The sequence below is a fragment of the Carcharodon carcharias genome, chromosome 3 (assembly GCF_017639515.1).
Source record: "Carcharodon carcharias isolate sCarCar2 chromosome 3, sCarCar2.pri, whole genome shotgun sequence".
Lineage (NCBI taxonomy): Eukaryota > Metazoa > Chordata > Chondrichthyes > Lamniformes > Lamnidae > Carcharodon > Carcharodon carcharias.
Genome location: NC_054469.1, coordinates 14246066 through 14273810, shown reverse-complemented (window position 1 = coordinate 14273810; position 27745 = coordinate 14246066). Strand labels below are relative to the sequence as shown.

The following is a 27745-nucleotide window of genomic DNA, read 5'->3' as shown; positions in this document are numbered from 1 at the left end:
ATGTAACTCAGCGTTTGGATAGGCAACGTCAAAGGGCAGTTAAGGGTCAACCACAGTGGCGTGGGGCTGGAGTCACGCATGAGCCCAGACCAGGGAATATTGTCAGCTTTCCTTCCCCAAAGAGCCATCAGTGAACCAATTGGCTTTTAATTGCTGGAAAAACTCAGCAGGTCTGGCAGCATCGGCGGAGAAGAGTACAGTTAACATTTCGAGTCCGCATGACTGTTCAGCAGAACTAAGGAAAAATAGAAAAGGGGTGAAATATAAGCTTGTTTAAGGGGGGCAGGGGGGTGGGACAAGAAGAGCTGGATAGAGGGCCAGTGATAGGTGGAGATAACCAAAAGATGTCACAGGCAAAAGGACAAAGAAGTGTTGAAGGTGGTGATATTATCTAAAGGAATGTGCTAATTAAGGGTAGAAAGCTTTTATCTAATGAAGAGTCATATGGACTTGAAACGTTAACTCTGTCTTTTTCTCCGCAGATGCTGTCAGACCTGCTGAGTCTTTCCAGCATTTTCTGTTTTTGTTTCAGATTTCCAGCATCCGCAGTATTTTGCTTCTATCTGAATTGACTTTTAATGACAGTTTGACAGCTTTGTCATCAGTGTTACTGACGCTGGGTTTCTATTTCCAAAAAGAAATGGAATTCAAATCCTCAAACTGCCATGAGGAGATTTGAACCCACACACTTTGAATTACTAACCTAACCACGAATTACCCTACCCATTATTACTGCAGACTCTTTCAGATGGCGGAATATGCTTCTAAAAGGATGTCTAGTTTGGCTGTCCATTTGGCGGCTTCTGGAGATGTCAACTGGAGAATTGAAGTACCTCCTGGAGCAGATCTGGGCGGAGAGGGGGGGAGGATGATAGGCGGAGGGGGGAGGATGACGGGGGGAGGGGTCAGGAGGATGATGGGCAGAGGGGGGAGGATGACGCGCGGAGTAGTGGGGGTTGGCAGGCAGAGGGTGGGGTTGATGGGCGGAGGGTGGGGTGCTAGGCAGGGGGGTTGACTAAAAAGACTACGGTTGGAAGCATAGTTATCATAAAAAGCCACACGTTGTTCAGGAAGTTTGTGGCTATTTTTCAGGGTCCGGTTCTGCAGTGTTTCTTAAAGGCCATTGACATCTACAGGGAGCTGAGAAGCAATTGGCTCATTCGGGGCCTCAGAGACTGGTTTGCTCTCTTTTGTGAGGTCGTTCAGGAGGTCACAAAGTTTCAGTGAAATAGCAACCTGGAGTTAGAACAAAGGAAGAAGTTACATTGATATAGCTCCTTTCACATCCCCGGGACATCCCCAAAGCGCTTTACAGCCAACGTTGTAATGTCAGACCAGCCAATTTGCATACAGCAAGCTCCCACAGATAGCAACATGATAATGTGATCGAGGGATAAATTTTGGCTGGGATGTCAGAGAGAACTCCCCTGCTCTTCAAAATCAAATCAGATCAAACTTGGGAAGATGTGGTAAATCAAACAGCAGAGTCAAGGCAAGAGTTGGGGTTTGATTGAGTTTTCAGGCAGGGGGTGATATTGGTGTACAGGATCTATCACCATCCATGGCCTTCCTGCCCTCTTTCTTCCCAGACATGAGGCCTCTCCCTCCCCCCCCCCCCCCCCCCCCCCCCCACCCACCCACCCACCCACCCACCCCAAACGACCCCTGCAAGATGGCCTTGGAAACTAATCCCACCACTCCGGGCCAAATCCCCGTCAATCCTGGTGAGAAGATGGTTTGGCAGGAATTTCAGTGAGGCCGTGCCTCCAGCACAGCAGCCGAGTTTCCGGCTGGTCTCCCTCACTACCCACCACCCAAAACAGACCCGGAGTTAAAATCGGGGCAGGGGAGCCTTTCCCTTCTGAGCGGTCAGAGCTCATGGCAAGGAACTGGGCAGAAACCAGATTCCCCATCGCGAATCCTTCAATTAACTAACATCTAAAGGAGAACTTGCATTAGGAAGCTTCGTGTTTGGTCTCCTACCTGGTAAGGAACAGGGTCCTGAAGATGCTTGTGCTTTGGATGGAGGTTGGTCAGGGAGTTCTGGGCATGGCTCTTGATCTCTGATGATGTACACAAGCCCTCGGAAATCTAAACCCCCCCCCAAAACACACAATTAGAAATAGATGAACTGCTCACATATTCTACTCCATTTGTGTCCTGTCACTCTTCTATGAACCTAACCCTAAGTCCATCACTGTTCAGGAGGGTAAGGTATCAATGCTTCTTCCCAGTCAATCCACCAGGAGGCAGAATTCAAGGGGTACAGAAAGATCTGAGAGTGTCCCGCCTGTTCCTTTTGTGAAGGGTGGGGGGGTACTATTCTGGTAATATTAATTTGCTGTGGGAGTCTTACTCTGGGTCGAACCTGTGCTATGGATGGAGTACTCTATATGGTCATGCATAGGGATCTTAGTGTTTTATCATGTCTGTAGCCCCCCTGATTCCCCTGTGGATTAGTTGAGATACAGGTCAGCCATGATCTGATTGAACAGCGGAACACCATTGAACAGCAGAGTCTCTGGACATCACTGTATGAGTTCCTCAGGGAAGCGTCCTTGGCCCAGACATTTTTAGCTGCTTCATCAATGACCTTCCTTCCATCAGAAGGTCAGAAGTGGGGAAGTTGGCTGATGATTGCACAATGTTCAGCGTCATTCGCGAGTTGCAAATCATCACCGAACATCTCCACTTCTGACCTTATGATGGAAGGAAGGTCATTGATGAAGCAGCTGAAGGTGGCTGGGCCGAGGACACTACCCTGAGGAACTCCTGCAGTGATATCCAGAAGACTCTGCTGTTCAATAGTGTTCCGCTGTTCAATCAGATCATGGCTGACCTCAGAAAGTTCAGTCCAAATGCAGCAAGACCTGGGCAACATTCAGGCTTGGGCTGACAAGTGGCAAATAACATTCATGCCACATAAGTGGACCATCTACAACATAAGAGAATCTAACCATCTCCTCTTGACTTTCATGGCATCACCATCGCTGAGTCCCCCACTATCAACATTCTGGGGCTTACCGTTGACCAGAAACTGAGCTGGACCAGCCATTTAATACAGTGTCTAATACAGAGGCCTGGAATTCTGTGGTGAGTAACTCACTTCCTGACTCCCCAAAACCTGTCCACCATCTACAAGGCACAAGTCAGGAGTGTGATGAAATACTCCCCACTTGCCTGGATGAGTGCAACTCCATCAACACTCAAGAAGCTTGATACCATCCAGGGCAAAACAGCTTGCTTGATATGCACCCCATCTACCACCTTAAACATCCACTCACTCCACTACTGATGCACAGTAGCAGCAGGGTGCACCATCTACAAGATGCACTGCAGCAACTTGCCAAAGCTCCTTCGACAACACCTCCCAAACCCACAACCTCTTACACGTAGGAGGACAGGGGCAGCAGATAGATGGGAACATCACCACCTGGAAGTTCCCCTCCAAGTCACTCACCATCCTGACTTGGAAATATATCACCATTCCTTCACTGTCGCTGGGTCAAAATCCTGGAACTCCCTCCCTAACAGCACTGTGGATGTACCTACACCACATGGACTGCAGCGGTTCAAGAAGGCAGCTCACCACCATCTTCAAGAGCAATTAGGGATGGGCAATAAATGCTGGCCCAGCCAGTGAAATCCACATCCCGTGAAAGAATAAATTTTAAAAAAGACACTGTCTGGGCTGAATGACCTCCTCCCGTGCCTATCGTTCACATTGTCCTTGAATCTGGAGGAAATGAAGGTTGATCTCTGGGACACTGCTGCAAGCTGCTCCCAGAAGGAAAATCAAAGGGTATTTAAAAAAAAAAATCGAATTTAATTTTGATAAACATGTTGGAGCTGGAGGAGAAAGACTGACAGCGCGTGAGGGTCACACGATAAAACCCCCAGGAGCGTGTCAAGCCGGCAGCCCAGATGGAACAAGCAATGGCTGAAGCTCGAGGGGTCTGTCACTCACCTGGCCATGTTGATAGTAAACCCGGTGAAGGGTCTCCACTCTGGCCGCTGTCACCTGGAGACAGTCGTCCCTTCTGTTCAGCACATGACAGCGAATTTCCTCACCAGCCCTCGGGGCAGGTTCATCACCCAGCGTCAGGAGGTCGAGGAAGGGACTTCCTGGGGAAGGAGGATGGTGAAGAGAGAGGACGAGAAAGGTGAGGCGGATTCGCTGTTTGTTTTTCAACATATTGCTTGTCATTCACGTTCCAAAACTTTTACCTCACCCCCAGCAGACATAGAGACTTCCATTCCATAGCCTGGACTCGATTGACATCCAGACCTCAGAAATATAGAAACTTTAAGCTGCATGGCTGCCTTGATGCTCGATAATTAGTAACCAAATACATCAAGGCTCCCTTTATTTTACTTTTTATTCTTCTGGTCTTCCATGCCTATTGATCCTGCTGCTAAGCTTCTCCGTCTGTCCCTCGCAGGACTAGGAGGCAGTGTACAGGGGTCTTTCTCTGAGGGTATCACACCCCCTAGCTCCAAGTCTACACTGAAGATGCGCATCATGGTTATGACACCATTACATGTACAAACATTTTGGGCTGAATCCCCCAGACCAGGGTGACCACTAACAGACCTCAGGAATACCAGGCACCCCTGCCAAACCTCCGATGTGTACACGCATGTGCAATCTAAAAGAAAATACCACACATAATGATCCAGTCTCTTAAAGAGAGCTAAACTCGGGGAGCTTGTACATTCCAGATTATAATGAGCTCTGGAGGGAGCTAAAGCAGTTAAAAAACAAAATCTGAGTGTTTTTGATCTGTTTTTACCAGCCCGCTGTTGTGTCTCTCATAGCGTCTCCTCAGACATCCTGCCAATAATTTCAACTTTAAATGCACAAGAGGCTGGGCTGCTAAGTGCTGCAGTGTTTAATTGTTCTGCATTTGATTATGTGAACCTGTTACTATTGATGCTCACCATGTTTGATTAGTTAAGCCTGGGTATGGGCTCAAATAAAATTTTTTTAAAAACTGTAGAAGTTGCCAGAAACAAGAGCTGTAAGCATGGAGCAGACATTATTAAGCACTGTAAGTAAAACCTGTGACACTCATAGAAGCTGGTGTCATCTCTGCTTAGCTCTGAGACATAAAATATACAATGGACCAGGTCTAGTGAAATGTTTTATCAGAGAGAAAAAAAAAATCACATTTCTCCCCCTTTAAGTTGTATTTTAGTCACCTTTAGTCAAGGCGTGAAACATCTGGATTTGGCGGAGCACCTGGATTTGATATTGGGCCTAAAACATTTGGTTGAGACTGAGGCCTAACTTGGTAGCTGCTGGGCTGATTCAATTGGTAGCACTTTTTGCTACCAGTCTCCTGGCCAAGATTTGTCCCTCAATCAACCTTCCAAGGTTAGATTATTTTGGCATTATCACATTGCTGTTCAGGGGAGCTTGCTGTGCACAAAATGGCTGCTGCCTTTCCTACGTTAAGGCAGTGACTGCATGGAAGGACTTCATACTGGAAAGGGCTTTGTGATGTCATGGGGTTGCGAAAGGTGCTACATAAATGCAAATCCTTTCACACATTTCATCCGTGTGAACTCCCGGTGGTGATTGTCGGGTAGGGTCGGGTAGGAACACTGGCTGCCTATTCCTGCCTTAACCTGGCAGGTCACTTCCAGTTAGCCAGCATCCTAATTCCCTCCTGTCCCATCTCTCACCGTCAAGGCCGTACAGTCTGTAAGCTGTCTTCTTTCCAGGGAGAGTCATTTTCTCCTTATCCTCAGTCAGTTTGATCCGGGCTTTCCCACAGACCTGTGTCAGCTGCAGAGTAAAGATAAGGTCAGTCAGCAGGGTAGGAACCTGAGAATTCCCAAGTCCCAGAGAGTGGGGCTGTATTTACCAGGGAAGGAAATCTGATGATTCCCCGTGGCCAGCAAGCGAATCGGAGTGTGGGGGTGGGGGGGGGGGGGGGGGGGGGGGTGGCGGTGGATGGCGTGGGGTAGTGAAAGCCAGCGAGCAGAGATTTTGGTCCTTGTGTCTACACGGGACCCATTTCTCCCGGATTCCGGATTAGAGGAACACCGACATAGGAATTGGGCCAGAGTCCAGAGCTCCGACCCGGCGATCGGCCCGGCGTCGGAGCTCCACTGTTAGGGGTTGGAGGCCCTTACAACCCTATTTCTGTAACCACCTCGGCCCCCTCTCTCCCTCCACTATGTGACCTCCTCCAGACCCCCCCTACAACCCTCAGTTTCTTTGTTAACCTAACGGGTGCTGTCAGTCATCTACCCCTAAGTGTAGCCTTGAACATCCCACCCTCCAAACCATCCCTTCCCCCCACACGCCCCACCACTGTACCTTATACACACAACCCAAGGACGGCTGTAGTGGGCAAGTAACCAGATTTGTTCCCACACCAATTGAATCAACTTCATGCCTCTAGAAAACAAGGAATTGGACAATTAGTGAACGAGGGTTAGAGGGGGAGGGGCATGAGGGGAGGGGGGTGGGTGCTGGAGGATTTGAGTGAGGGGATGGGGGTTTGGGAGAGGGGAGAGGGGTTGGAGGGTTTGAGAGAAGGGGAGGAGAGGAGCAGGAGGGTTTGAGAGAGGGGGAGGAGCAGAATGGCTTGAGAGAGGGGGTCAGGCAGGAGGGTTTGAATGAGGGGAGGGGCAGGAGGATTTAAGAGAGGGGATGGGTTCGAGGGTTAGAGTGAGGGGAGAGAGGAGGGGCAGGAGGTTTTGAGTGAGGAGGTGAGGGAGAGGAGAGGGAGGAAGGTGAGAGCAGGCAGGAGTGAGGTACAGACAGGCGTCACTATAGGTGTGCCACTCTCACCTGTTGCTGAGGGCACATCACTCTCACCCGTCACTGGTGTGTTACTCTCACCTGGTTCTGTAAGTTTATGAGATCTTTTTCACTGATGCCATTGCTGATGATAATGGGTATATCTGAAAACCAGGAAACTTTGAATCTGAGGGGTAAAAGCAGTTTGTCATGAAGCAGGTCATTCAACAAAGGGAGGGGAGAAATTTGGCAAAAGCAAGAAGAGAAATCGAGGTGAGTATGGGTGGCCAGACTTACTCCTCAGCACAGGCCTGTAGTGTGTGGCGAATCTTTAAGGACTGCTGCACCAGGTCTCCACTGTCTAGCCGCAGTCCGTGAGTTCTGTACCCCATCTCGTGCAGAGCCAAGGACACAGCACAGAAGTTGGGAACTCCACTCCTGTGAGGGAATGTGAAGACAGCGTTAGGGATCTCCACGGGACTCCCGACTTTCGCAGCCTGCTACAGCTGTCCAGGCCAAGAAACGGCTCCTTCAGGAGGCCCAACGCTCATGACGGGGCCTACAAAACCCGCAGCGCCATCCTGGGCTGACAACTCTGCACCAAGTCACGGGTCTTATCCCAGCAGATGCTGGATTGTGTAAGAAGACGTGCGCTGGGTTAAATGGCCAACACCATATCAGCCCTCTGAACAAGGGCAATTAGGGGTGGGTAATAAATGCTGGGCCTAGCCAGCGACACCCAGATCCTGTGAACGAATATAAAAAGAAATCATCCTAGTGTTAGCATCATAGAGCTGGATTTTACCAGCCCTCTGAAGACAAAATAGTGAGAGAAGACGTAGGGGGATAGAGTGACTAGAGGGAAGATGGCAAATGGCTCTGAGGCAAATTGAGCTCTTGATATTTAAAGCCTTCGCCCCACTGCTAGCATTTTGCCAGGAGCCCTCTGACAGGTGGGGAAATCTGTGGGGTCCTCCTATCTGGGCACTATTTGGTTCTCAGTGTGCCCCCACCCCCAGTGGCAATGGCCAACTTCTGCAGTGATGCGGCCGTCTACCTTCACCTTGCCCTCTCCAAGGGCGTGACAAACCCCACTTATCAAGTGTGAGGCTTCCTTCCATTCATGGCGGCCATTTCCCTCCAGGTGCAGTCCCAGCTGGAGCCACCACTCCCGGTGGCACTGCTGAGCTAATGGTCCTCTGATTGCCCAGCAGCTCCTAGGGGGTGACCAAAAATCCTTAAAAGGGACAGCAGTTCCGACTGCAATGAACTATTTGCCTGATCCCCTGTAAAATGTGGCTCCAGGCTCCGCAGGCAGCCAAAATGGGGTCACCTCCAATTTCAGGCCCATTGGCAGGACTGCAAGAACAAAATTCCAGCCGTAGAATTTTACAGCACAGGAGGAGGCCATTCGGCCTATCATGTCTGCCCCAGCTTTTTGAACGAGCTATCCAATTAATCCCCCTCCTCTGCTCTATCCCCATAACTCTATGTTCGTCCTCATCCCACCTCTGGAGAGGAACTTACAAAACTGAAAAGATAATGGAGAAAATAATATGATTGATAATTGACAAGCCTCCAGGACCTGATGGGTGAGGATTATTGATATGTTACTGATGATCTTCCAAATTCTCTCAATTCAGGAATTATCTCCTTAGAGTCACAGAGTCATAGAGGTCTACAGCACAGAAGAAGGCCCTTCAGCCCATCAAGTCTGTGCCGGTTAAACAAGTACCTAACTATTCTAATCCCATTTTCCAGCACTAGGCCCATAGCCTTGTATACCATGGCATCACAAGTGCACATCCAAATACTTCTTAAATGTTATGGAGGTCCTTGGATTAGACAATCACCAGTCTCACTTTTTTTATTCTTTAACGGGATGTGGGCATCACTGGCTGGGCCAGCATTTATTGCCCATCCCTAGTTGCCCTTGAGAAGGTGGTGGTGAGTTGCCTTCTTGAGCCGCTGCAGTTCATGTAGTGTAGGTACACCCACAGTGCTGTTAGGGAGGGAATTCCAGGGTTTTGACCCAGCGACAGTGAAGGAACGATGATATAGTCCCAACTTTCTCAAGGGAAATTAGGATGGGCAATAAATGCTGGCGATGCCCACATCTCGTAAAATTAATTTTAAAGAAAAGTCAGGATGGTGAGTGGCTTGGAGGGGAACTTCCAGGTGGTGGTGTTCCCATGAGTCTGCTGCCCTTGTCCTTCTAGATGGTCGAGGTTGCGAGTTTGGAAGGTGCTGTTGAAGAAGGCTTGGTGAGTATACCACCTTGTAGATGGTACACACTGCTGCCACTGGGCATTGGTGGTGGAGGGAGTGAATGTTTAATGTGGTGGATGAGGTGCCAATCAAGTGGGCTTCATTATTTAAGAAGGGTGGGAGAGAGAAACAAAGACGTTAAAGTACAATCAGACGAACTTCAATCTATTATTACATTCTATTTACAGCATGGAAACAGGCCATTCGGCCCAACTAGTCTTTGCTGGTGTTTATGCTCCACCCTAGTCTCCTCCACACTTCATCAAAACCTATCCTTGTACCTCTTTCTTCCTCGGTTCAACATCTTATCCAAAAGATGGCACCTCTGACAGTGCAGCCCTCCCTCAGCCTAGATTTTGTGTCAAGATCCTGCAGTAGGACTTGAACTCACAACCTTCTGGCAGGGGGGGTTTGCTACCAATTGAGTTGTGGCTGATGAACTGCTCAGTGACCCCCTTCGCCATGTGTGGGACGTTACTGGGTGAACATTGCTGCATTTGGGCTGCATTGCAACGGGTTGCCCCAAACGGCTATTATAAAAAATTACAAACTCAGTTTTCTACCTCATCACATTGTACGTGTCGACCAGGGCGATGAAGTTGCCCGGATACGTCACGGCGTAGGAGATGAAGGCTGCCAACTCGGAGGAATTGATTTGATCCTGAGACATGTGCAGAAGGCGGCAGACCCGAACGAGCCACTTCTCACACAGAGAAACAAAATCCACTGCAGGCTGTCCCCCAGACGCAGGTTTCAGGGTCTGGTAGGCGTTGAGAAAGAAAACAAAATGCCGTGAGTTTGGACATTCTTCGGCCTGGAAATTGGTCCATCTTTCAGGCAGAACGTAGACTACTAAAGGCCCCAATGTGGCAGGCAGGGAGTGTGGACACATTTCCTGGTCGGAGTGCACTACCCATCATAGTGGACAAGAAAGGGTGTACCCAGAGGAGGTGCAAATGACAGAGTGACGAACTTAAATATTGCCGAAAAGAGAATTGCTGAAGCTTTTTGTCTTGCACTCATTAGGACAAACACAAGAATGCCAAATTTCAAACAATCGCAGCAATTCACACCGCAGGAGAAAAGAGTGCTGATTGGTTGACAAGTCAACTCTGACTGGCTGAGCTGTTGCAATGGAGAAAGCAACAAGGAGCTATAGGCTCCCTAATCTCACAGGGTAATTCAAAAAAGGTGCAAGGCTTGAACATATTCCTTTTGTTTGCAGAGAACAGGCCCCTGTTTATGAATGTATGTCACTTCTAGTGAACCTAAATGAGCCACGTAATGAGCTCAACTGATTATCTTGGTTTAATTAATTGGTTGTTAGTGTAACTATTGGCGCACTCAGGATCGTTCAGCAAGTGCTGTCCAATCGCGGGATCACATCCAACAGTAGACATTTTGTTTTGAGTTTTGCAAGCGTGGGCTAGTTGAGTAAGGGTACCTTTGCATTTGCAAATAAATGAGCAGCTGAAGATTTAAGAGAGATTATATAAACTAGGCTTGTGTTCCCTCTAATAGAAAGGGTTAATGAGGGATTTGATTATGATTTTCAGGAATTTGAGAGGAATTCATTGGGTAGAGAGAGAGAAAAACCTTTTCCAGTGGTGGGGGAGTCTAGACCAGGGCACATAACCATTAAATCAGAACCAGGCCAGTCTAGAGAACAGTTGGGAAATAATTCTTCTTGCAAAAGGTGGTAGGAATTGTGGAATTCTCTCCCATAATAACCAATAGATGATTAATGAATTTGAGTAGAATTAATAATCTTAAATGTAAGATTGATCCAGCCGAAGGCTATTAAGGGATGCGGAGCCAAGTTGGGTAGTAGGGGTTAAGATGCGGATCAGCCATTCTCTCACTGAAGGGTGAAACAGGCTTGAGCCGCTTGCTTGGCTACTACTGTTCCTAAGAACCAGGAGGAGAGCGTTGTCCATTGAGGGAAGACTGAGCAGAATGGGCCTATATTTAAAAGAATGAGGGTTATCCTCATTGAAATTCTGAGAGGGCTTGACAGGCTAAGTGCTGAGACACTCTCCTGCTTCAAGGAACTATAGGAACCATAGTCTCAGGATAAAGGATCAGTCGTTCAGGACTGAGATGAGGAGGAATTTCTTTGCTCAGAGGGCTGTGAATTCTCTGCCCCAGAGAGCTGGGAGGTGCTCAGTCCGTAATCGTATTCAAGTTGAAGATCGCTGCTAGATTTTTGAGCTCTAAGGGCATCGTGGGATATATGGGGCTAGAACAGGAGAGTGGAGTTGAGGTAAAAGATCAGCCATGATCTTACTAAATAGCAGAGAAGGCTCAAGGGGCTGAATGGCCCGCTCCTGCTATTTCTTATGTTATTATCTTCCTAATGTCTTTATGAGACTCCAAAGTGGATTTCCTCTGAGGTAGCTCAAACCCATCTGAGTCACTAATGTCCTATAGGGAAGGAAATCTGCCATCCTTACCTGGTCTGGCCTACATGTGACTCCAGACCCACAGCAATGTGGTTGACTTTTAACTGCCCTCTGAACAAGGGCAATTAGGGATGGGCAATAAATGCTGGCCTAGCCAGTGACACCCACATCCCATGAACAAATGTCTTAAAAAAGCTCATGCCCTCAGTAAGAAAACCAGGCCTAGCGATAGTCTGCTAGGCCTAATCAAGAAGGTAAGTAAATTGATTGAATGTAGAAACAGGAGTAGCAGTCATCATGGGCCCAAGAATCCTGTCCATAGTTTACAACTCTCCCTAGTCCATTCTAAATTGGGGATCTCACTGTAAATTATGGCAGCGGATAGAGATAAATATCACATTAGATGTGTGGCTGAGGCATTGTTGGAATAATTGAGTGGGGCTCTCTATGATTCAAAACCACATTGTGCCCAACCTAGCACTCCTTTATGTAAAACAAAAACAGAATTACCTGGAAAAACTCAGCGGGTCTGGCAGCATCGGCGGAGAAGAAAAGAGTTGACGTTTCGAGTCCTCATGACCCTTCGACAGAACTGAAGGGTCATGAGGACTCGAAACGTCAACTCTTTTCTTCTCCGCCGATGCTGCCAGACCTGCTGAGTTTTTCCAGGTAATTCTGTTTTTGTTTTGGATTTCCAGCATCCGCAGTTTTTTGTTTTTACTCCTTTATGTAAAATGGCTCCGTAACATTACTAACATTCCTCACCTTGGTGACCTTTTTATTTATTCTTTGACAGCATGTGGGTATTGCTGGCATTTGTTGCCCATCCCTAACTGCCCTTGAACTGCGTGGCTTGCCAGGCCATTTTAGAGTCACCCACATTGCTGTGGGTCTGGAGTCACATGTAGGCCAGACCAGGTAATGACTGCAGATTTCCTTCCTTACAGGGCATTAGTGACCCAGATGGGTCTTTACAAGAATCGATGCTAGTTTCATGGTCACCATTACTAAGCTTTCAATTTCAGGTTTAATTAATTGAATTAAATTCCAGCAGCTGCCCTGGTGGGATTTGAACCCATGTCCCCAGGGCATTAACCTTGGCCTCTGGGTTACTAGCCCAGTAACATTACCACAACACCATTACCACTACTCCTACCTACGATCTCTAGCATTCTAATGTCAGCTGACCTTCACCACAGATGGCGTTGGAATTCTCTAGACAGATGATCAAACCATGGTCAGATTGGTTAAGGTGTATAAAATATTTTCTCTGCATTGATCCTATTATTTCTGGTGAAGGTTAGGGAGTCCAGAATATGACCCTAAAATTAATGCCAGGCCATTCAGGGGTGATATCAGGAAGCACTTCTTCACACAAAGGGTAGCGGAAATCTAGAACTCTCTCCCTCCAAAAAGCTGTTCCCCCTGTTTCTATGTTCCACTGACTGGGTAGAGGGTGAGTCAAACACTAGACTGGGACAAGAGTTTGAATCCAGGCCCGATTGATCTGATGGCAGAACATAGGAAATGCTAGACAATTTTTAAAAATGTATTCACGGAATGTGGGCATCGCTGGCAAGGCCAGCATTTATTGCCCGTCATTAATTACCCAGTTGGGCTTGCTAGACCATTTCACAGGGCAGCTAAGAGTTAACCGCACTGCGGTTAGGGTCTGGAGGCACATGTAGGCCAGGTGACAGATTTCCTTCCCAAAAGGACATTAATGAACCAAATGGGTTTGTACAACACTTGCATTTATAAAGTCCTTTTCATGACCACCAGAGGTCTCAAAAGCGCTTAACAGCCAATGACGTACTGCGGCCAAGCAGGCAGGGAGTGCCCCAGGTTAAGACCTCATCCGAAAGACAGCGCCTCCTGGAGTGCAGCACTCCCACAGCACTGCACTGGAGTGATCAGACTTCATGTTTGCACTCAAGGCCTGGAATAGGACATGAACCCAAAACCTAGTGGCTCAGAAGTGACAGTAATAGGAACTGGGCCACAGCTGACACTTAGAAGTCTGAAGAGTGCTCCAAGCTTAACAAAGGTTTTTTTTTTAACATGAATGTCTGCTCTGCTGGAAAGCTGTTCTGATGGCAAGTGTTGAGCCTGCTCCACTCTGCACTCTGTGGAGATATTTCAGGTTTTCGACCTGCCTCAGGGTCAACAACTTGTATTTATAATGACCCAGGGCACTTCAGAGGAGCATTATAAAACAAAACTCGACCCCAAGCCGCATAAGGAGGTATTCAGTAAAGTGACCAGAAGCTTGGACAAAGGAGTAGACTTTAAGGATCTTCTTAAGGACCTTCTTTGAATGGCAGAGCAGACTTGATGGGCCAAATGGCCTAATTTCTACTCCTTTGTCTTATGGTCTTAGGGTCTTCTCTAGGGCAATTAGGGATGGACGATAAATGCTGACCTGGCCAGCGACTCCCACATCCCAAATGAATAAATATTTTTAAAAAGAGGCTCTGAAGAAGTCATACAGACTTGAGACGTTAACTCTGTTTCTCTCTCCACAGTTGTTGTCAGACCTGCTGAGCTTTTCCAGCATTTTCTGTTTTTATTTCAGATTTCCATCATCCGCAGTATTTTGCTTTTAAAAAAAAAGAGGGTTACGGAGGGAATCCCAGAGCTTGGGGCCTAGACACTGAAGGCACAGCCACACCAACGGTGGGGCAATTAAAATCGAGGATGCTCAAGAGGCCAGAATTAAGAGGAGCGCAGATATCTCAGGGGGTTCTGGGATTGGAGGAGGTTACAACGAGAGGGAGGGACAAGGCCATGGAGGGATTTGAAAACATGGTTGAGAATATTAAAATCGAGGTGTCGCCTGACTGGGGGCCAGTGTAGGTCAGGAGCATAGGAAGGATGGGTGAATGGGCCTTGGTGCAAGGAAAGACATGGGCAGTAGAATTATGGGTGACCTCAAATTTATGTAGGATAGACTTGGAGGGCCGTCAGGAGTGCATTAGAATAGTCATCTAGGGTATATCAAAGGCGTGGACGAGGGTTCAGTGGCAGGTGGGCTGAGACATGTGTAGAGTCGGGTAATTATAAGGAGATGAAACAAGGTTTCTTGGTGATGGGGGGGAGGGGGGGTGCTATGGCGTTGGAAGCTCAGCTCAGTAAAAGTAACCATGAAGATGTCGGACCTTGGTTTCTTTAGGGAAGGAAACCTGCCATCTTTACCCAAGCTGAGCCTCGAGGTGACTCCAGTGTCTCACCAACATGGTTGGCGGATGCACTAAAGCTTGGGGCAGCCGCCGCAAAGGCACAATGGGGAAAGGTCGCTGTCTAAGACCTTTCAGCCATAGTGCACCGCGGGGCTGGGAAAGATATAGACCCCTCGGGCTGTATGACTCACGTTGAATGTATGCAGTGAATACTAAATGTACCACAATTATATTGAAGCATCTCAGAGTACAACATGATCTGTAACTTAAATACCATTGCACTTTCTGCCACGACCATTTTGAAATGTCTGTAATGTTCCTTTAATTGTACTGAAGCACCTCAGGGTGCAACATGATCTAGGTAGAAAACTTGAATATTATTGCATTTTCTGTGGTGGTCATTTTGAAATGTTTCATAATGTTCTTTCAGATATCTATGAATAAAATATATTTTTGCAAAAAAAAACATGGTTGACTCTTCAAAGTCCTCTGAAATGGCCTAGGAAGCCACTCAGTTACCATTACCTTCCCACAGAAAGCTAGGGATGGACATTAAATGCCAGTCTTGCTAGCAATGCCAACAAACTGGGAATTAATATTAAAAGGATGTTTTACATTTGTTTTACTATCTTGTGTAACTCATCATCAGGTCAGTCCCAGGATTAATGACACACAGGTGAGAGGAAGCACTTACCTGAACCTTGACCTCAGACATTGATATGAAGGAAGTGACGTAAGAATGCGCCATGGATCCAAACAATGGAATCCCATAGAGCTTCCCAGCTAGGACGTTGCTTGTGCCATCGAATCCTGGTGGTAAACAGGTACAAAACAAAAACATACACATATTTCCAAAAATGATTTTTTTAGGATTAAAATTTAGGTAGGATTGTAATTAGCATTGGGATTGGTATTAGTTGTTGGATTTATGTTGGTATTAGGTTTTAGGTTGTGTTTGGGAATTAGATTGGGAGTTATGGGGAGATGGTGGTGTAGGGGGGAGATGGTGGTGTAGGGGTGATATCACTGGACTAATAATCCTGCAGCCTTGGCTAATGTCCTGGTGACAAGGGTTCAAATCCCACCACTGCATAATCATGTCATAAAAATCCATCTGGTTCACTAATGTGCTTTAGGGAAGGAAATCTGCCATCCTTACCCATTCTGGCCTACATGTGACTCCAGGCTCACAGCCATGTGGTTGACTCTTAACTGCCCTCTGAAATGACCTAGCAACCCACTCAGTTCAAGGGCAATTAGGGATGGGCAACAAATGCCGGCCTTGCCAGTGACACCCACATCCCATGAAAGAATAAAGTTTCAATTGTTAGTCTTGGGATTGTGATTATTATTGGGATGTGGATTGGGATTTAGAATAGGATTGGAATTAAGGGTTGGATAGGATTAGAATTTTGATTGGGTTGTTATTGTAATTATGGTCGGACCATCATCTTTGGCTCCCACTCTAAACTTCAGTAACTCTATCCCCCTCCCAGTCACTGTCCTAGGCTGAATCAATCTGTGTTCAACTTTATGCAACCCCAGACTAATCTTCCAACCCTTTGAAACCCCTGGACCTACAGCTCCACAACATCTGCTGCATCTGCACATCTTGGCCCATTTGCCACTGAAGCCATCTTCTATGACATTGACACTTTCAGATTTGACGATTCTAATGCTCTCTGGACTGGCCTGCAAACCAAAACCATCCCTAAACTTCACCTTAGTGTAAACTCTGCTGCCCATGTCCTGATCCACAATGACTTTGTTTTCCCATCAGCCATCTCCTTGCTGACCAAATTGGCTCATCACTCCCAATACAGGAAATTTAAAATTTTCATTCACTTGTTTAATCCCTTCATGGTCCCTTTCTCCCTATCTCTGTAACTTCCTCGATCCCTACAACCCTCCCTATCTCAGTAACATCCTCCAGCACCGACAAACCTCCCTACCTCTGTAAACTTCTCCCCAGTCCATACAACCCTCCCTATCTCTGTAAATTTCTCCCCAGTCCCTACAACCCTCCCTATCTCTGTAACCTCCTCCCCAGTCCTACAACCCTCCCTATCTCTGTAACCTCCTCCCCTGTCCTACAACCCTATCTCTGTAATCTCCTCCCCTGTCCTACAACCCTCCCTATCTCTGTAACCTCCTCCCCTGTCCTACAACCTTCCCTATCTCTGTAACCTCCTCCCCTGTCCTACAAACCTCCATATATCTGTAACCTCCTCCCCAGTCCTACAACCCCCCCTATCTCTGTAACCTCCTCCCCTGTCCTCCAACCCTCGCTATCTCTATAATCTCCTCCCCAGTCCTACAAACCTCCCTTATCTCTGTAACCTGCTCTAAAACAGAATTACCTGGAAAAACTCAGCAGGTCGGGCAGCATCGGCGGAGAAGAAAAGAGTTGACGTTTCGAGTCCTCATGACCCTTCGACAGATAGATAGTTCTGTCGAAGGGTCATGAGGACTCGAAACGTCAACTCTTTTCTTCTCCGCCGATGCTGCCAGACCTGCTGAATTTTTCCAGGTAATTCTGTTTTTGTTTTGGATTTCCAGCATCCGCAGTTTTCTTGTTTTTATCTCTGTAACCTGCTCCCCTGTCCTACAACCCTCCCTAGCTCTGTAACCTCCTCCCCAGAGTTTGGGATTGGGGTTTGGGATTTGTATTTGGTTTGGCTTTGGGATTTGGACTGGGATTGGGAATTCAGCTTGTGAGTGGGTTTAGAGCCTGTGCTCACAGGTGACGATGAAGAATTTGAATATGGACATCACCACCCAGACTCCTACCAATAATGCTCATAAACACAGAGGAAACCATCAATATTTCTGCCTGATAAATCTCTCTCCCCTAATTAGAGAACTTGCATCAACTCTACATCCATGATCAGAATCTTGCACCACCCGAATGGGACAGAGGGTGAGTACTGTACACCCATCAACCTCACCTCCTATGTACGAGTACTTCGAGGCTGAGACCCCACCATCTGGACCTTGCGCCCTCCTCAAGCCCATCTCCAGGAGACGTTTCCCTGATCCAGCCGCGAGTCTGAATCTGGCAGCGTTGGTGGCCACGAGGCTGTGGAGACAAGGATGGTAACCAATTTTCAACCCTCTCCTCCTGAAGCTGTTGACTTACTCCTGGGAAACTGGTGGCTCGAGCGCCGGGCACGATATCGAGGGACCATCATTCATGCGTGCACGTAGCCATTTTGACCATCAAGGACATGCCCCAACGGCCACACACTTCCAACAAACATCCACGGATAGCAACAGGACCTGGGATAACATCTGAAGCTTTCCATGCTGCGGATCAGTGGCACTGGGCCAACGTGGAGCTTCAGAGGCAAGTAAAAGAGAGTAAATAACTCAGGACAGCCTGGAGGTCAAACATGGAACTTTACTGGGCTACATTTCGCTGGAATACTGGGATATAATCCAAGAGTTACTGTCTCACACACACTGAGGATGTACTGAGTTTGCTGATGATACCAAGCTAGGTGGAAAGGGGAGGTGTTGGGAGGACAAAGAGGATGCAAAGAGATATAGACAGGTTAAGTGAGTGGGCTGCAAGCTGGCAGATGGAGTATAATGTGGGGAAGTGTGAAGTTATTCGCTTTGGTCGTAAGGATAGAAAAGCAGAATATTGTTTAAAAGGTGTGAAACGTGTAAATGTTGATGTCCAAAGAGAGTTGGATGTGCTTGGGCAAGGAACGTAGGTTGTTAACTTGCAGGTGCAGCAAGCAATTGAGAAGCGTGTTGGCCTTTATTGCAAAGGGATTGGAGTACAAGAGTAAAGAAGTCTTGCTGCAATTGTCCAGGGTTTTGGTGAGACCACATCTGGAACAGTGTGTGCAGTTTTGGTCTCCACGTTTAAGGAAGGATATACCTGCCTTGGAGGCTGTTCACCAGATTGGTCCCTGGGATGAGGGGGTTGTCCTGTGATGAGAGGCTGAGTAAAGTGGTCCTATATTCGCTGGAGTTGAGAATGAGAGGTGTTCTCAGTGAAAGTTCTGAAGAGGCTTGATAGGGTGGACACAGAGATTGTTTCCGCTGGTCGGGGAACCTAAAACACGGGGGCACAAACTCAGGATAAGAGGCTGATCTTTTGTGGAGAATGTGGAGAAATTTCTTCACTCAAAGGATTGTGAATCATTGGAATTCTCTATCCCAGAGGGTTGTGGATTCTCCATCGTTGAATACATTTAAGGCTGGGATAGACTGACTTTTGGTCCCTCCAGAAATTAAGGGATATGGAGAATGAGTGGGAAAATGGAGTTCAAGCCCAAGATCAGCCACGATCGTATTGAACGGCAGAACAGGCTTGATGGGCCAAATGGTCCACTCCTGCTCCTATTTCTTACGTTCTGGATGAGGGACAAGAGGGTGGTCTTCATTACAATGTCACCAAGAGTCCCTCTAAGTGATGCGAGGATGCTTCTGAACAACATATGAAAAGAAAAGCTTGCATTTACATAGCACCTTTCAGGACCAACAGACGTCTCAAAGCGCTTTACAGCCCATGAAGTATTTTTTGAAGTGTAGTTAGTGCTGTTGCAAACTCCCTCAAACAGCAATGTGGTCATGATCAGACAATCAGTTTTTTGTGATGTTGATTAAGAGATGAATATGGGCCAGGGCACTGGGGATAACTCCTGTGCTCTTCTTTGGAATAGTGTGCTGAGATCTTGTCCATCCGCCTGAGAGCAGGTCACACCTAATTTAGCGAGCACTACCCATATAAATGTTGGTGGAATACAGGTATTAGTCTGTGATGCTGACACGACCAAAGGAGAAACAGTAGAAGGTGTGGGGTGACAGGTCTGCAGTTTAATATTGCATCTGAAAGACAACACCTCTGACAGTGCAGCAATCCCTCAGTACTGCACTGGGATGTCAACTTGATCTTTATGCTCAATCCTGGAGAGTGACTGGAACCTGGAACCTTGTGATCGAGAGGCAATCGTATTACCAATGGCTGACACACATCTGGAATTTACCGGACAGAGCAAAAACAGGTTGCAAACATCGAAAAGAAATTTGAGGGAATATCATATGTGAACAGGTGAAAATGTGACTGTATGAATATGGCTCTGGAACAGTTCCTACAGATTGGAGGGTAGCTAATGTAACCCCAATATTTAAAAAGGGAGGTAGAGAAAAAACAGGGAATTATAGACCAGTCAGCCTGACGTCGGTAGTGGGGAAAATTCTAAAGTCCATTATAAAAGATTTAATAGCTGAGCACGTGGAAAACAGTGGCAGAATCGGACAGAGTCAGCATGGATTTATGAAAGGGAAATCATGCTTGACAAATCTACTGGAATTTTTCGAGGATGTAACTAAAAGAGTTGATGAGGGGGAGCCAGTGGGATGTTGTTTATTTGGACTTTCAGAAGGCTTTCGACAAAGTCCCACATAAGAGATTAGTGTGTAAAATTAAAACGCATGGGATTGGGGGTAGTGTGTTGAGATGGATAGAAAACTGGTTGGCAGACAGGAAACAAAGAGTAGGAATAAACGGGTCTTTTTCCAATGGCAGGCAGTGACTAGTGGGGTACCGCAGGAATCGGTGCTGGGACCCCAGTTATTCACAATATATATTAATGATTTAGATGAGGGAACTAAATGTAATGTCTCCAAATTTGCAGATGACACAAAGCTGGGTGGGAGGGTGAGCTGTGAGGAGGATGCAGAGATGCTTCAGTGTGATTTGGACAAGTGGAGTGAGTGGGCAAATGCATAGCAGATGCAGTATAATGTGGATAAATGTGAGGTTATCCACTTTGGTAGCAAAAACAGGAAGGCAGATTATTATCTGAATGGCTATAAATTGAGAGAGGGGAATGTACAACGAGACCTGGGTGTCCTCGTACACCAGTCGCTGAAGGTAAGCATGCAGGTGCAGCAGGCGGTAAAGAAGGCAAACGGTATGTTAGCCTTCATAGTCAGAGGATTCGAGTACAGGAACAAGGATGTCTTGCTGCAATTGGACAGGGCCTTGGTGAGACTACACCTGGAATATTGTGTGCAGTTTTGGTCTCCTTACCCGAGGAAGGATGTGCTTCCTATAGAGGGAGTGCAGCGAAGGTTTACCTGACTGATTCCTGGGATGGCGGGACTGACAGATGAGGAGAGATTGAGTCGGTTAGGATTATATTCGATGGAGTTCAGAAGAATGAGGGGGAATCTCATAGAATCCCATAAAGTTCTAACAGGACTAGACAGGGAAGATGCAGGAAGGATGTTCCCGATGGTGGGGGAGCCCAGAACCAGGGGTCACAGTCTGAGGATACGGGGTAGAACATTTAGGACTGAGATGAGGAGAAATTGCTTCACCCAGAAAGTGGTGAGCCTGTGGAATTTCGTTACCACAGAAAGTAGTTGAGGTCAAAACATTGTATGTTTTCAAGAAGGAGTTAGATATAGCTCTTGGGGCGAAAGGGATCAAAGGAAATGAGGAGAAAGCGGGAGCAGGCTATTGAGTTGGATGATCAGCCATGATCATAATGAATGGCGGAGCAGGCTCGAAGGGCTGAATGGCCTACTCCTGCTCCTAGTTTCTGTTTCTATGATCTCATGAGCTTGTAACCATGCAATCACGTGACAGTGTGAACACGTGATCATGTGACCATATCCCAGCGAGTTCATAAACAACTGGAGAGAAAACAGGAGAATAAAATGCCAATTAAACAAGTGGTGGTCTCTGACCTGGCATAGTTCACCAAAGTGAGCAGTGGGGTCTCGAGAATCTGAACAATAGCCAGAGGCCCCTCAACTTCCAACAAAGCGACCTGGAAAGAGAGATTCACATAACACACTGACTGACAGAGAGAGATTCAAACATTAACACCCAACACACTGACTGAGAGTGAGATTCACACATTAACACCCGACACTAAGAGAGATTTACACATTAACACCCAACACACTGACTGACGGAGAGAGATTCAAACATTAATACCCAACACACTGACTGAGAGTGAGATTCAAACATTAACACCCAACACACTGACTGATGGAGAGAGACTCAAACATTAATACCCAACACACTGACTGAAAGCGAAATTCAAACATTAGCACCCAACACACTGACTGATGGAGAGAGACTCAAACATTAATACCCAACACACTGACTGAAAGTGAAATTCAAACATTAACACCCAACACGCTGATTGACTTAGAGAGAGAATTACACATTCACTGAGAGAGATTCAAACATTAACACCCGACACACAGATGGAGAGAGATTCACACATTAACACCCAACACAGACTGGCAGAGAGATTCACACATTAAGCACACAACACACTGGCTGACTGAGAGAGATTCACACATTAACACACAACACACTGGCTGACTGAGAGAGATTCACACATTAACACACGACACACTGGCTGACTGAGAGAGATTCACACAGTAACACATGACGATCTGGCAAACACACAGAGAGTGGGTGAGCGTGGACTTCATTCAAAACAGAGAGTGGGTGAGTGTGTGGATTTTATTTAAAACAGAGAGTGAGTGAGTGTGTGGATTTTATTTAAAACAAAGCGGGAGACATCATTTAAAAAGAGGGTGGAGAGCAGCTGATTGGTGAAAGCAAACTACTGTGGATGCTGGAAATCTGAAACAAAAACAAAAATTGCTGGAAAAACTCAGGTCTGACAGCATCTGTGGAGAGAAAGACAGTTAATATTTTGAGTCCAGATGACTCTTCTTCAGAGCTAAAGAGAAGTAGAAATGTGGTGAAATATAAGCTGTTTAAGGGGGGGTGGGACAGATGAAGCTGGATAGAAGGCCAGTGATAGGTGGAGGCAAAGGAGAGATTGCAAAAGATGTCACAAACAAAAGGACAAAGGGGTGTTGATATTAGCTAAAGGATGTGCTAATGGTGACATTAAGAGTAGAAAGCAGGATGAGCAAGTGACAGATGGCCAGAGTCAGGGTGGGATGGGGGGAGGGGATGGTATGGGGGAAAAAGATCGAAATAGCCTAAAAGATGGGGATAAAACAATGTTTTAGCTTTGTTAGAACGAGATGGAATAAGTACAATAGCAAGAAATGATCTTTCATCGGAAGATGTGGAATCCATATAGGTGGAGGCAAGAAGACACTGGTGGGAGTAGTCTATAGGCCCCCTTACAGTAGCTATGCTGTCAGACAGAGAATAAATCAGGAGATAATAAGGACATGTAAAAAGGCAGTATATTAATCATGGGTGACCTTAATCTCCATGTAGATTGGGAAAATCAAATTGGCAGAGGTAGCCACGAGCAAGAATTCATAGAGTATATTTGAGACAATTTCCTAGAACAATATGTTGTGGATCCAACTAGGAATCAGGCTGTTTTGGATCTGGTAATGTGTAATAAAGCAGGTTTAATAAATGATCTCAGAGTAAAAGATCCCCTAGGAAACAGTGACAACAACATGGTAGAATTTAGCATTCAGTTTGAGAATGAGAAACTTAGTTCGGAAACACCTGTGCTAAACTTAAATAATGGTAATTACAAAGGAATGAGGGCAGAGTTGGCTGGAGCGGACTGGGAAAGGAGTTTAGCAGAAGAGACAGTTGATGAACAATGGCAGATGTTTAAGAAAATAGTTCATGACTCACAATAAAGGTATATTCCACTGAGGAAGAAAGATTGTAGGAAGGGAATAAACCAACCATGGTTAACCAAATAAGTCAAGGATGTATCAAAGTGAAAGAAAAAACATAGAATGTGGCAAAGCTTAGTGACAAGCCAGAGGAAACTTTGAGGGTAAACTAGCAAGTAATATAAAAACAGACAGTAAGAGCATCATTAAATATATAAAAAGGAAGAGAGAGACCAAAGTCAATATAGGCCCCTTAGAGAATGAGGAAATAATGGGGAACCAGGAAATGGCAGAGGAGCTGAATAAATACTTTGCATCAGTCTTCATGTTAGGAGACACTAATAGCATTCCAAAAATACTAAATAATCGTGCGGCAAAAGGGGGGAGGAAATAAACACAATAACTATCATTAGATAAAAAGTATTAGGGAAACTAATGGGGCTGAAGGCCAATAAGTCTCCTGGACCTGATGAGTTCCTTCCTAGGGTATTGAAGGAAATCGCTGCAGAGATAGTGGATGCACTGGTAGTAATCTTCCAAGAATCCTTAGATTCTGGAAAAGTCCCAGAGGATTGGAAATCTGTCAATGTAACAACCTTATTCAAAAAGGGAGGGAGACAAAAAACAGGTAGCTATAGGCCAGTTAGCTTAACATCTGTCATTGGGAAAATGTTGGACTCTATTATAAAGGATGTAACAGCAGAGCATTTAAAAGTACATAATCTAGTCAAGCAGAGTCAGTATGGCTTCATGAAGGGGAAATCATGCCTGACAAATTTATTACAATCCTTTGAGAATGTAGCAAGCAGGATAAAGGGGAACCAGTAGATGTGATATATTTGGATTTCCAAAAGGCGTTCGATAAGGTACCACACATAAGGTTACTTAATAAGATAAGAGCCCATGGTGTTGAGGGTAACATATTAGCATGGATAGAGGATTGGCTAACTAATAGAAGACAGAGAGTTAGGATACGGGGGCCATTTTGGGATGGCAACCTGTAATTAGTGGAGAAACACAAGAATCAGTGCTGGTGCCATAATTATTTACAATATACATTAACGACTTGGATGAGGGAAATGAGTGTACTATTGCCAAGTTTGCAGATGACACATGAAGGCAAGTGGTGAGGATGACACAAAGAGTCTACAGAGGGATCTAGACAGGTTAAGTGAGTGGGCAAAAAAGGAACCGACGGAATATAATGTGGGAAAATGTGAGGTTATGCACTTTGGCAGGAAGAATAGAGGAGCTGAATATTATTTAAATTGAGAAAGACTGAAGAAAGCTGCAGCACAGAGGGATTTGGGGTCCTTGTGCATGAATCACAAAAAGCTAACATACAAGTTCAACAGGTAATAGGGAAGGCAAATGGAATGTTGGCCTTTATTTCAAAGGGAATGGAGTATAAAAATAGGGGAGTCTTGCTAAAACTATACAAGGCACTAGTTAGACCACACCTAGAATACTGTGAAGTTTTGGTCCCCTTATCTAAGGAAAGATGTACTGGCATTGGAGGCAGTACAGAGAAGCTTCACTTGGTTGATCCTGGGTATGGAAAGATTTTCTTATGAGGAGAGGTTGAGTAGGTTGGGCCTATGTTCATTGGAGTTTAGAAGAATGAGAGGTGACCTTATTGAAACATATAAGATTCTTAGGGGGATTGACAGGTATGCTGAGAGGTTATTTCCCCTTGTGGGAGAGTCTAGGGCCAGAGGGCATAATCTCAGAGTAAGAGGGCACCCACTTAGAACAGAGATGAGGAGGAATTTCTTCTCTCAGAGGGTAGTGAATCTGTGGAATTCTTCACCGCAGAGGGCTGTAGAGGCTGGGTTGTTAAGTATATTCAGGGCTGAGATAGACATATTTTTAATCAGTAAGGGAATCAAGGTTTATGGGGAAAAGGCAGGAACGTGGGGTTGAGGATTATCAGATCAGACATGATCTCATTGAATGGTGGGGCAGGCTCGATGGGCCGAATAGCCTACTTCTGCTCCTATGTCTTATGGTCTTATTGACACACATACACATGCACACTCATATATACACAGATACACACACACAGACTGGAGCAGATAGGGCAACAGCGACACAGATACTGGGACACTCTGTGACAGTGAATTGAATAGCAGGCAGGGTATTGGTTGTTTTTCACCTTCCAGTACCTTTGGAAAGACGACTGATCCCTCAGGCATGGCTCTCAGGGTGACTGTTGATGTGTTGATGTTGCGCAGGTAATCGTAAAAACCTTGTTCTGTTGTAGGGGGGAGCACAGACTGCAGATACTTGACATCTGCGGCAAGGAGCAGAAAATGTCACGTTCGCATTGTGTGTCAGATGGTAATTTCCTGACTGAGGGTCAACTCAGGAGTTGATCAGTTCCCCAGACAGTAGGCTGGAAACTAGCATTCATGAGCCCTGCCTGCACATTTAATCCCAGCATTGCAAGGTCAGTCCCCATTAACTAAGGGTCACCAAGTGGCCTGGTGATAACTAACCAGCTTGTCCAGTCTATAATCACCGATAGAGTTAGGAACATGGGAACATGCATCCCCTTGACCCCATCCAATCCACTCAATTAGCTCATGACTGACCTGTAGCTTAACCATCATTTACCCATCTTGGCTCCATATCCTTTGCCCAATAAAAAATCTATTGGTAGCAAAAACATATGGAAATACTGAGTTAGCAATTCAGATCAATGACCTTTCATCAGAACTGGAAAAACAGATGTAACAGGTTTTAAGAAAGTAGTTAGGGAGCACTAAGGAAATATAAGGGGGGCGGGGGTGCGGGTGCTAGGGAAAGATGGGGGCTGGGGGCAACAAAAGGGGAAAGGTCTTTGATAGGGTAGAAGGCAGGAGAAATTAAGTGACAAGAAGGGGCAATGGTGGAAGGCAAAAGGTGGCAATGATGGGACAAGGAAAGAAACAAAGGGTGCATCTAAAGGAGGCGTGAATGGGAAATAACAGGGGTATCACCCACCAGCTGCCGTCCAGAAAAAAATGGGGGTAGAGAGTACGGTCTGATATCGGTGAACTCAATGCGCCTTATCGAAAGGTGAGATGTGGTTCCTCGAGCTTGCACTGAGCTTCGTGGGAACAGTGTGGGATTTGTGCAGAGAACTAAAATTACAGTCTGTGCCGGCTCTCCGAGGGAACAATTCGTCTTAGTGCTACTCCCCTGCCTCCTCCACATAACGCTGCAAATTCTTCCTTTGTCCTAATAAGTGATGATATAAAGCGTTTGGCAAAATGTCCCTCTTTTCAGGAGGAAGCAAAAGGGTTGTGAATCTTTGGAATTTAGCACCTGAGAGAGCTGTGGCTGCTCCATCATTGACCGTATTCAAGACAGAGATCGATAGATTTTTGGTTGCTGAGGGATAGTGGGGGTAGGAGGAGCTGAGGTGGAAGATCAGACACGGTTGTATTGAATGGCAGAACAGGCTCAACGGGCTGAATGGCCTACTCCTGCTCCTATTTCTAATTCTTATTCTATTGTGATATCTTTGATTCCTCATGTCCTCTCACAGGAAAGAGCTTAATGAAGTTTAAAGTATTTACCTTCCTCAGTTAACTGGAATTTTGAGAGAAACAGCAGACAATCCTGGAGGCCAGCGAAAATGGTGAACTCCCCGCCCAGGGGGTTTTCTCTGAAGTATAACTCGAACACAGCGTTTGTCTCCTCTTTCCCACATTTCCAATATGCGTAGGCCATAGTGAACTGATAGAAATCAGTGAGTAGAGGCTGCACTGTGCAGTCTCGCAACATCTTTGCGGCTGACTGTGAACTTGGAGAGAGCAGGCGCTGTGCTTGCAGCAGCACTCTGCACTGCACTCAGTAACTCACTCTCACAAATACAAAAAAACAAAGACAAAACAGAAAGCTCCTTTCTATGCCAGAGTTCAGGAGGCAGCACATGGTCAAAATCCAGCTCTCCTCCGCACAGGATTCTGGGAGTTGTAGTGCTCTCAAGTTACAGGGAACCTCGTCATCTTGTAACAAACCCATAACACCCAGGTTTTACCCTTTCTGCCTCATTTTGCAGGCATTTTCTCTCCTTGTTGAGCAGACGGGTGCGCGTGTGTGTGTATTTCAGTGTATATATTTGAGTTTGTTTGTGAGGGCCATTGTGTGTGCAATGTGTGAGAATTTGGAGTGTGCGTGGGTGGATGAGTGAGTGTGTACATTTCAGTGTGTATGTGTGAGTTTGTGAGAGAGGGTGTGTGTTCGGATCAGTGTGAGTATATTTGTGTGTGTATGGCTGGATGACTGTGAGTGTATTTGTGTGTGTGAGAATGTATGTGAGTACTTTTGGTGCATGTGGTGTTTGTTTTGGTGCGGGTGGATGAGTGTGGGTGTGTGCTTAAGTATGTGTGTGTGTGTTTTGGATTGAGAATTGGTTTAGCAGACAGGAAACAGAGAGTAGGAATAAATGGGTCTTTTTCAGAGAAGCAGGTGGTGACTAGTGGGATACCGCAGGGATCAGTGCTTGGGCCCCAGCTATTCACAATATATCAATGATTTGGATGAGGGAA

The 27745-nt window shown here is 46.2% G+C and overlaps 1 protein-coding gene across 2 annotated transcripts; it reads right to left on the bottom strand.

The window, feature by feature from the left end:
• Window positions 1–472: 472 nt before the first annotated feature.
• Window positions 473–27050, bottom strand: naprt (nicotinate phosphoribosyltransferase). Of its 2 annotated transcripts, XM_041184730.1 has the most exons (13): window positions 26771–27050; window positions 25373–25500; window positions 21315–21397; window positions 17552–17682; window positions 15298–15413; window positions 9586–9782; window positions 7052–7192; window positions 6857–6941; window positions 6329–6409; window positions 5689–5791; window positions 3968–4125; window positions 1984–2091; window positions 473–1236 (listed from the first exon to the last, which is right to left on the bottom strand). In XM_041184730.1, the coding sequence occupies exons 1-13, from the start codon at window positions 26976–26978 to the stop codon at window positions 1114–1116; spliced, it is 1662 nt and encodes a 553-aa protein (XP_041040664.1). In that variant the 5' UTR covers window positions 26979–27050; the 3' UTR covers window positions 473–1113. The 2 variants fall into 2 exon arrangements, with proteins under 2 accessions (XP_041040664.1, XP_041040665.1); XM_041184731.1 differs by lacking the exon at window positions 7052–7192.
• Window positions 27051–27745: the final 695 nt, after the last annotated feature.